This window comes from Triticum urartu, chromosome 6A (genome assembly GCF_056163025.1).
Source record: "Triticum urartu cultivar PI428250 chromosome 6A, HENAU_Tu73, whole genome shotgun sequence".
Taxonomy (NCBI): Eukaryota; Viridiplantae; Streptophyta; class Magnoliopsida; order Poales; family Poaceae; genus Triticum; species Triticum urartu.
In genome coordinates this window covers 93,188,264-93,199,488 of record NC_141878.1, presented here as the reverse complement: position 1 = coordinate 93,199,488, position 11,225 = coordinate 93,188,264, and the positions used below count along the sequence as shown (strand labels likewise).

General features: G+C 43.6%; 1 protein-coding gene across 1 annotated transcript; it reads left to right on the top strand.

The window, feature by feature from the left end:
* The first annotated feature begins 2,639 nt into the window (after nucleotides 1-2,639).
* On the top strand, nucleotides 2,640-6,528 carry LOC125531687 (zinc finger BED domain-containing protein RICESLEEPER 2). Its single transcript, XM_048696000.2, has 2 exons — nucleotides 2,640-2,770; nucleotides 3,972-6,528. Exon 2 carries the CDS (start codon nucleotides 4,005-4,007, stop codon nucleotides 6,309-6,311), a length of 2,307 nt encoding a protein of 768 aa, XP_048551957.1. The 5' UTR covers nucleotides 2,640-2,770; nucleotides 3,972-4,004; the 3' UTR covers nucleotides 6,312-6,528.
* Nucleotides 6,529-11,225: the final 4,697 nt, after the last annotated feature.

Here is an 11,225-nt window from a genome sequence, read left to right as displayed (position 1 = left end):
GCCGGAGTACTGCAGCTCCATCACCACCACGCCGTTGTGCTGCTGCTGGAGCCATCTTCCTCAACCTCTCCTTCCCCCTTGCTGGATCAAGAAGGAGGAGACGTTACGCTGACCGTACGTGTGTTGAACGCGGAGGTGCCATCCGTTCGGCGCTAGGATCTCCGGTGATTTGGATCACGTCGAGTACGACTTCCTCATCCCCATTCTTTGAACGCTTCCGCGCGTGATCTACAAAGTTATGTAGATGCAATCCAATCACTCGTTGCTAGATGAACTCCTAGATGGATCTTGGTGAAACCGTAGGAAATTTTTTGTTTTCTGCAACGTTCCCCAACAAAAGCAGCTGTGGAAAATCTGCTATGGAAAAACAGTTGTGGAAAATCTGATGTGAAAAAGATGTAGGACATTTGGCAAACCAGCTGATACAACTTTTTCAGATTTTGACCCGCAGCGGAATCAGATTTTGGAAAGCACGTCTTGAGCTGCTTTCGATTTTGGTTCAGATTTTAATAGCGGATCTCTGGAATCGGATTCTGCTGGGTTCATCTTTTGGTTCAGATTCTGCTGCACGGCAGCGGAATCCGTTGATAAAAGCTGAACCAAACAAGGCATAAAACCAACACTCGATCACGGGCTTGCTCAACACTCGTCTGCTCCCGTCCGTTGCGCCTTGGTCGTTGTTGGCCCAAACCCGCCATCGAGTACTTTACGGCGACGCTGTCGAACGACGACTAAGTGAAGCAACGTTGGTTGTCTTGGTTTTTGTCCCAAATCGGCTCAACCCGACGAGATACTTTACATCAAGACTCACCTTACGAAGCCCAATGCACTGCAATGCAAAGTTGGCCTCAGCTTGCTGATCTAGTGATCTCCAAGCAGGTATCGACGTACGTACAACAAAAAATAAAAAATAAACACGTATGTACACAACAACCTTTAGCTGGATACTCAAACACACACACGCATAGGAAACTTCGGCTGATTGCCACATGTACGTATCCTGAGTGGTGATTTTACTTTATTGCTTCAATCCACGGTCTTACAAAGCATATGTATATATAGCAGCAGCCTAGGACACGAACCACGTACGTACAACTACAACTTGGTGATTGAATGTGTACAAATTGAGCCATCCCCACCACCCTGCTTTGAGGAGTTTTTGCAGCCAGAACCAAGGGTAAACTTGTCCTTTCACATTCCATTTAACACCGTTAGGTCAAAAAATGGATTAAAGTGTTACATTGGAAACAAAATTTAAAGTTGATATTAGACAGGGAAGAAACATTTTTCCAGTGTTAAATAAGAAAATAAAATTTAAAACAATATTAAATAAGGAATTCTTTCATTCGTCAACTGTCAAGGTAGTACAAAGAATATCAAAAATAAAAATACATCCAGATCTATAGACCACCTAACAACGATTAAAAGCATTAGAGCGAGCCGAAGGCGCGCCGTCCTCATCGTCCCTGCCTCACCGGAGTCGAGCAGCTCATCTTGACATATATAGAATGTAGAAAAAGAAAACAAAGTAGCTCACATTTAGTTGTTGTATAATTCTCGTTTCTTTAAGACGTTGGTCCGTAATGCTGACTGTAATTAGTTGACATTGGAAAAATTGCTAACTATATCTACAAGGCAATATGACTCGCTCCGGGCCCTGATTCTTTTGTTTGGTTTAACGTCTCGATTGGGCTGTGTGACGACGTTGATGTCCTAAGAATAATGTCTTTCATGCTGATCCTCGTTTCAATGATGCGTCTACCATCATTTGAGGTGTATGAAGGTGTATCTCCGTGTATCTCGCGTGATTTAGTCGGTGCTGGCCTTCGATGGATTTTGGATTCAGACTTTGGTATTGTGTCTAGATCCTTTCGGTCTACCCTTCTCTTGATGAGCGACGGGTGTTGTTCTGGTGCAGTGGTCCTATGAGAACATTATGATGGCGCGCCTTTGACTCACTTTGGTGCTCGTAGTCGTCGCTAGGTGGTTCATGAACTTGTTTGTAATTTTTGCTACTTCAAGTGTTCTCTATATTGCCATGGCAAGATGATGAATAGATTGCAAGTTTCTCCGAAAAAAAAACAAATTATTCTATTTACAAGTTTATAGAGAGAAAAGATTACAGTATTGACATCAAGCATCAAACTATGAAAGTTCTGATCCAATCGAAGAAAATGAAATTGCCAAAAGATAAAGGAAAATAGGTGAAATTCAGGGCCCACTCTACATTAACGGCCAGATCTGTGGCCATTTTACACAAAACTTTATGGTTTGTCTTGTTTCTTTTTCTTGAGATTTGTCTGAAATCTAGGATTAAAATTTGCACCATTGTAGATACGTGTTGTATCTAAATCTACACAAAGTTTCACAAACGAAAAACTCTTTAAGAAGACAAAGAATTTTTATAATGAATAGAAAGAATTTATGAAGATACATTCTGAGACGAAAACAGTTTTTTTTAGAGGTACAAAAACAGTTTCTTTTTTTCCGAGAAAGAGAAGAAAAGAGATTCCACCCAATCCCAGGAGCCCACGGTCAGGCCGGTGCGTCACGGCGCCCGAAACTTAAAAAAAGTTGGAAGTTGGAACCCTAGATGCGATGGGCTGCGACCCGTGAGCCCATTAAAGCGTCTCCCGCAACACCTCCGCCACCCCGTGGCGTCGCCCAGATCTGCTACGTCTTGCTCGGCCTCGGCTCTTCTTGGGCCGAGCCCTCGCTGGTCCGTCCGGAACGCCGCCGCCACCACCACCACCACCTCCTCTTCCTTCCTGTAAGTTCTCCAAACCTTTCAGAATCCCCTCTCTGTAGCGCCCGTCGTCTTGCGCGGCCAGGAGCTCAGATTCGTCTAGGGTTTGTGAGTCTAGGGCGCAGGTTTTGCCGGTGCGCTCCTGCCCAATGTGTTGCCGGTTCCGGAATCCCCTCGCCACCGGCGTCGATTCTGCGGCCGGGTTGTTCGTGATTAAGGGACTTGGGAGTAGTTCGTTATCTCAGAGACGCCGTGATGGCTGGTGTTTTGTTGGGGGTTCTGATTCTGATGTATGGACAGATGCTTGATACGGTGCAGGGTTTGAACCGCACAAGTTTATCCAAGCTAAGTCAATGTGCATACGCATGAATTTGAAGTTTTACGTTTCACCAACTAATCCCTTCTTACCAGTCAACTCAAGTAGATGTTCACATTCATATGGAACCAGGAAAACTGAGCTGCTGTACTGGTATTCAAGAACTGAGTTGTGGCTAACAAACTTCTCTGTCAGTTAAATAGGGAACAAAGATGCCAACTTATTATGAGCCTAAATAAATAAATGTAGTTCTTAACGATCAGGGCCAAACATATTTTAGATTGATTATATTGGTTACTTTCATTGTACACACTTATAGACATATAAATTCTGCGTATCACCTTTATCTAGTGTTTGATTGATCATAATTCATAAATTAACACCAATGAACTCCGTCTTGTACAAATCTGGAAGTTTATCATTTGAGTTGTGGTCTACTTACTCCAGTTATACCTTAAATCTTGTTTCCTTTAGAAAATTTATTGATCCGCTTCCAGTGTTTTTCCTGGCTCTTAATAGATCCTCCTTTTCCATTTGATTTTCAATGATATATTCACACTTGTGTTGTCTCTATATGCATTATACTGGTGGTCACAGTTCTTTTCTAGAAAATGACAGCCTTGCTAGGAGAAATAGTGATGACTGAAAATGTTATCATCATATTCAAACTTGTTTTAGTTTTTTATTTTGGTTCTGCTTGAAATCTCAGACATTCAGTTTGAAGCAGAGTAATTTTTGTTGCACTGGAAACTGTCTGACAGAAGTTATGTAAGATCCCTTAGTCTGTCTGTGATGTTTTGAATCTAAATTGAGTTATTTTAGCCTTATTTATGATATGATCCAAGTGATCTAATTTGACTACATTAGATCTGACATTATTTTATCTGATCAATCATTCCAAATTGTCAGGCTTTTGGGTTCGATCAGATAGTGTTTCTCAGCATGGGTGAACCAAAGAGCAATGACACTGCAATGGTGCATGATGAGGAGATGATTGTCAGGAACAAGATGATCAGTAGCAGTGAAATGGTTCATTGCAGTGTGATGCTCCATGGTGACAATATGGTTCAAGAGAGCGAGATAGTCCATGGTGACGAGATGGTGATCAATGGTAATGAGATGGTCCACGGTAGTGAGATGATCCACAGTAATGAGATGATGATCCACGGTAATGAGATGGTTCAAGTTAATGACATGATCCATAGTAATGAGATGGCTCAAGTTAACAACATGGTCAATGGTGATGAGATGGCCCATGGTAATCCATTGGTCAGTGCTGATGTGAGCCCACCAACCTCATCAAGACGCCGGAAAAAGAAGTCACCAGTCTGGGAGCACTTCACCATTCAACATGTGCCTGGGGATAAGAGATGCCGAATTGCATGCTGCAACCTATGCAAGGGAACCTTTGCATATAGTTCTGGCGCAAAAATTGCAGGTACTAGTCATCTCAAAAGGCACATTATACAGGGTTCATGTCCTGTTATCAAAAACCAAGAGAGGGAACTGGCATTGCCTTTAGCAGAAGTGGCTGACAATGATGGTGAGGGTACCATAGAACGCCCTTCTAAGAGGCGTTACAGGCGAAATGGCTCTGCAAACGCTACATTTGATCAAGAACGTAGCAGCTTGTATCTGGCAAAGCTCATCATTTTGCATGACTACCCACTTCATATTGTTCAACAGCCAGCCTTCAGCGCTCTTATTGGTAGTCTGCAACCGTGTTTCAAGTTGTCAGACGTTGATGCAATGGAGGGAGAAGTGTATGCTGTGTATCTGAAAGAAAAACACAACCTACTGCAAGCATTAAGCACTATGCCTGGAAGGATGAGCCTCACCGTAGGATTATGGATAACTAGTCAGACTCTTGGCTATGTGTCAATTGCGGGGCAATTTATTGACATGGAGTGGAGAGTGCATCGAAGAGTGCTTAATTTCACGATGGTTGCTTCTCCTCATTCGCAGGATGCACTTGCTGAAGCTATCAGCAGAAGCCTTTTTGACTGGGGCATGAGAGAGAAGCTATTCGCCATCACATTGGATAATGATTGCCCATCTCATGATATCTACAGTGCAAACCTGAGAGATCATCTTTCCAATACGAACGGCGTCATGCTTAAGGGCCAGCTATTTGTTGTAAGGTGCTATGCACATATCCTGAATGCAGCTGCACAGGATGTGATTGCTTCAGTCCATGGTGTCATCTCTGGTATCCGTGAAAGCATAAAGTTCATAAAAGCCTCTGATAGTCACGACGAAAAGTTTGCTGAGATTGCTCTGCAGCTGGAGATCCCTGGTACCAAGACCCTTTGTCTGGATGTTACAACCCAGTGGGACACCACCTATCTGATGCTCTTGGCTGCCTTGGATTATAGGCAGGCTTTCACTATACTAGAAACATGTGATGATAACTATAACGAAGCGCCTTCAGCCGAGGACTGGAAAAAGGTTGAGGCTGCCAGCAATTGTTTGAAGCTGCTCTATGACTCGGCTCATAGCGTCATGGCAGTAGCAAACCCAACTTCAGACATCTTTTTCCATGAAGCCTGGAAACTTCAGCTAGAGCTGGCAAATGCCGCGGCACATGAAGATCCAGTTGTCGGCAGCATTGCTAGAGATGTGCACGAGAGTTTCGACAAGTACTGGAAAGATTGCAACCTCGTGTTAGCCGTCGCTGTTGTGATGGATCCGCGTTTTAAGATGAAGCTTGTCGAGTTCAGTTACTCGAAGATTTATGGCGTCGAGGCAGCGAAGTATGTTAAGGCGGTGAATGATTCAGTGCATGAGCTTTATAAGGAGTATGTAGCACAGCCACCGGTCTATGTTGAACAATCTGCCAGCGGGAATAATACTCAAACAACTCCAGCTTCCACCGGTGATGGTCTTGTGGACTTCGACATGTATCTTTCCGAGATTGCTACAACCCAGCCCTCAAAATCTGAACTAGAGCAGTACCTGGAAGAATCCCTGACGCCACGTAGTACCCAAGAGTTTGACATTCTCAACTGGTGGAAGCTTAACACGCTCAGGTTTCCAACGCTCTCGAAGATGGCGCGTGATGTCTTGGCCATTCCGGTGTCCACAGTGAGCACGGTTAGTTCTATATTTTCTGCAGTAACAGGAAGCCGCATGCTCGATGACTATAGAAGCTCGCTTCGTCCTGAAATTGTGGAGGCACTTGTTTGCGCCAAAGACTGGCTCCTGCATTCACCACCCGCCTCGCAGACACACAGTTGTGCAATGCAGTAGGCTCTGCTGAAGCATGCATTCCTGATATGATCTCGTATCTGTAGCTTGTTTCAGGGAGAGTTTGTGAATTGCCTGGTGGTCTATTTCAGCAATCCCCTATCTAGTAGAGCATAACCAGCGGGGTTGTTTATGAACATGAGAATTTGTTGTTTTCATGTGCTTTACAACATTTATTTCTACATGGTTATTTTTAGTGGATTTATGCCTTTGCTCTTGAGATGCATATACTTATCTGGAAATATCCGTACAGTTTTTTTAATTATATATGATGCTCTACCTCTCTACAATGACCGGTATATACAGGCTTATTATTTTCTTGTGGTTCTATAATTTGATTGAGTACATACATATTCATGGTACCATGTAAAAGATTCTAAATCTCAAGAGAAATGCAAAAATATAATAAAATTGCTTCAGTTATGTTGGTGGGATATATGCATGCATATATTTCGGCTTCAATTATGTTAGTGGTATATGGTACGTAGGTGCTCATTAATCGTAATAATAAAATAGTCTCATACTCAAAATATCAAGTTGGTTGGGTTGAATTGCTGCAATATGAAATGGTCATATTTCACTTTCGTAATCTGTTCGGGTTTTCTACTAACGCATGTCTTTTGTAATCTGCTCTGTTGTTCTGAAATTCCAAAATAACCTGATTTATATGGGTGAATTTATTTCCAGTCATCATCAAATTAAAAAAAAGATTAACCTCTATCAGTTTGTCAAATACTCTGGTAGATAAAAAACATCACAATAAGTAACCAAAGCAGTCAGCATATCCCAAATAAAACTGACGTGCACTGTACTAGCCCAAATCTTGGGGCACCCGATGCATTATTGTGTCATGCTTATACAGCAGCGAAATGCCTTCACCACCAAATACCGATGATGAAAGGCCTCCCGTTCTTTGCGATCCTTTTTCCTTTTTTTTGACCACATATATATTATATTAAACAATAATACGGAGTACACTTCCATACATACATGGGGCAACTAGTATAAGATCTAGCTTTAGGTAAGATCAATGAGATATTAAAATAAGAATATAAAACATGTTAAAAAAATCTTTTTTTTTTGCAGACACACAGCAATGTTTGACATATTACATTTTTAGAGGTTTTCCTCTAAAATTCAAAATTGATTCTTTTTGCAGACACACATCAATGTGTTAAAATAAGAATATAAAATACATTAACAACTTATAAATGACATTAAACTTTTTGAGAATGCTAAATTCCTGCCGACTGACAGTTTGCAACAGACCCGAATGGTTCGCTCATCGTTAGATCCGCATCGAACGCCCCATGCAAGTTTCATCTCGCATCTCTTTTTTTTTCCTATCATTCCCGCGAGGGAGTTCCCTTATTTTTCAGGAATCATTTCCGCGAAGGAGTTTCCTTTTTTTTTCGGCCATCATTACCGCGAGGGAGTTTCCTTTTTCTTTCGGCCATCAATCCCTCGCACAAGTTTCTTTTTTGGGTCCCTCGATCTGGTTCAATTTCTCGCAAAAAGCTAGGGAGCTTGGAGTCGAACCTCATACCCCTATATGTTAGTTATGAACTCAATAACCACTTGGGCTAGCTCGGCTTTGATGACAAATTTAGTTTTCTTTTCTTTTGTACCTTCACATATCCAGCCAAAAAATAACAAAGAAAAGAATGTTGTGTAAATAGCATGGTACATAGGATTCGTACATGGGGTCCCTACCTAACTAAGTTGATGTCCATTAACCATCTCAAACTAAGTAGATTTTCTGTGTGAACTAAGCTCATTTTGTCTTCGGATTGAAAAAATTATGGATCCGGCAAAAAAATTCTTAAAAACAAAACCCCGGTAAATTCTATGTAAATAGCATATACACCATGCACATGATATTTTACACAAAAACACCACGGTAACTTTGATCGAGCAAAAAAGTTGTTAAAAAGATTAAAAAAACCTCGATAACTTCTGTGTAAATAACATGATGACATAAGCACCGTTGACCTGATAACTTATGTACAACACCATGATAACATTGACCCAAGGAAAAAATTGTTGAAAACGTCCTATGATAACTACTGTGTAAATAGCATGGCAATTTATGCCCCACGTCACCTCGAGAAAGCTATTTTCCAGTCGACTGGAAATTCGCTAACAGATCCGAACGATTCGGTATCCGTCCGATCGGCATCTCTCAGTCACGATCGAGCGAGTAAACTACTCCTTCCACATGTCCCGCGCGCGAGAAAATCAGGGTCCCCGGGTCCCCACGTCACCCATGCAGCGTCGAACGTCCTGCCCCCGAGGAACGACTTGATAACTTATGTGTCATAGACGTAATAATTATATAGTACATGCCTGGTATTGACCTGGAAAAAAATCATCGAAACATATCGGCATGTTATATAGTTTCAAAGGTCTCGTCGCGATGAATCTTTATGTGAAGATAATTTCTCAATTCCATGGACGTTTGAGCTACAAAACATTTTGAATTTTTAGTTTTGAAAAGAATTTAGGCTGGCATCATCATTTTTCTGCATGCATGTGATTAGCTGCTAATTAAACTAACTATTACTGGACAGTGAACACACACATAAAAAGGAAACGATACGAGCTATGTCGGAAGTTAGCACTGCTCTTATGTGAATAGCATGGTAACTCACATATCGCAAACCTGATAACCTATGTACCTCGGTCCTAATAACTTTGGCATGGGGGGAGGGGGGAGGGGGTTGATGAAATATGTTGGAAATATGCCCTAGAGGCAATAATAAAAGCATTATTATTATATTTCTTTGTTCATGATAATTGTCTTTATTCATGCTATAATTGTATTATTCGAAAATCGTAATACATGTGTGAATAACAGACACCATCATGTCCCTAGTAAGCCTCTAGTTGACTAGTTCGTTGATCAACAGATAGTCATGGTTTCCTGACTATGGACATTGGATATCATTGATAACGAGATCACATCATTAGGAGAATGATGTGATGGACAAGACCCAATTCTAAACATAGCATAAAGATCGTGTAGTTCGTTTGCTAGAGTTTTTCCAATGTCAAGTATCCTTTCCTTAGACCATGAGATCGTGTAACTCCCGGATACCGTAGGAGTGCTTTGGATGTACCAAACGTCACAACGTAACTGGGTGACTATAAAGGTGCACTACAGGTATCTCCGAAAGTGTCTGTTGGGTTGACACGGATTGAGACTGGGATTTGTCACTCCGTATGACGGAGAGGTATCACTGGGCCCACTCGGTAATGCATCATCATAATGAGCTCAAAGTGACCAAGTGTCTGGTCACGGGATCATGCATTACGGTACGAGTAAAGTGACTTGCCGGTAACGAGATTGAACGAGGTATTGGGATACCGACGATCGAATCTCGGGCAAGTCACATACCGATTGACAAAGAGAATTGCATACGGGGTTGCATGAATCCTCGACATCGTGGTTCATCCGATGAGATCATCGTGGAGTATGTGGGAGCCAACATGGGTATCCAGATCCCGCTGTTGGTTATTGACCGAAGAGTCGTCTTGGTCATGTCTACATGTCTCCCGAACCCGTAGGGTCTACACACTTAAGGTTCGATGATGCTAGGGTTGTAGGGATATGTATATGCAGTAACCCGAATGTTGTTCGGAGTCCCGGATGAGATCCCGGACGTCACGAGGAGTTCCGGAATGGTCCGGAGGTAAAGATTTATATATGGGAAGTCCTGTTTCGGCCATCGGGACAAGTTTCGGGGTCATCGGTATTGTACCGGGACCACCAGAAGGGTCCCGGGGGTCCACCGGGTGGGGCCACCTCTCCCGGGGGGCCACATGGGCTGTAGGGGGTGCGCCTTGGCCTACATGGGCCAAGGGAACCAGCCCCAAGAGGCCCATTGTGACGCCCCGAGACCGATGTGCCAGGTGTCCTCCAGTTATTCGCTGTTGTTGCCTTGTCATTTGCTTGCGTGTTGCATCTTGTCATGTCATCATGTGCATTGCATCATCATGTTTTCAAAACTTGCATCTGTTCCGGTCTCCTCGTTCTCTCTATTGTCCGTTCTGAGCCCAACCACACTTGCACGCGCCCGCGGCATATCCGAAATACTATTTTATAAGTGGCCAAAAAAATGTTCTCGGAATGGGATGAGAGTTGGCGTGCAGTCTTATTATAGTGTAGGTAGACCGCCTGCCAAGTTTCATCGCGTTCAGAGTTCGTTTGATATCCTAACCGTTAAACTATAGCGGCATTATAGCCGGTATCTACGTCGGACGTTTTCGGTCTCCGGAAACAGATGCCGGGCCCTCTCTCTCTCTTCTCCCCCTCGCAGTCTCGCCACAGCCCACCTAGTCCATCCTCCTTCCCCTCTTCGCTTCCGGAGTTGTCCGATGCGACCGCACGGTCCGAAACCCTCTCTGCACAGTGCATCGAACCCCTCACGTGAGCGTCCGAAAGTTGTCCCGGACCCGACCCGAGGTGTCGCCATCGTTGTGTCCGGATCATCCCCAAACATCTACAAAACGTCACCGTTTTCTCATTTGGACTTCCTAGCTATTTTATTCGCGATCGTCCGATTATGATCGTAGGGATGAGGTAGCCCCTAACCTAATCCACTTAATGTATATATATATTCCAACCCTAAATCTGAGGAGAGATGTCCCATCCTCCCAGCCGCCGCCGCCATTCCACCAAATCCCCCTCGGGATCCTTCCACCAACCAGCTTCTTTTCCCCCGATCCAATCCATTCCATCCTGCCTCCGACCACCTTCCTCAACTTCAGCGCCACCCAACCGGACTCCACCCAAGCCCATCGATCCAACCCTCCTCGCTCTCCTCGTCAACCAGGGGGACGAGCTCCCCCCGAGACCGGACCCTGCTCGGCCTTGCCGTCGTCGTCGCCTAGCCAGGAGTCCAGGAGGCCACCCGA

What these genes read in the sequence shown, in the direction of transcription:
- LOC125531687 (XM_048696000.2), top strand. Translation starts at nt 4,005, where the DNA reads ATGGGTGAACCAAAGAGCAATGACACTGCAATGGTGCATGATGAGGAG.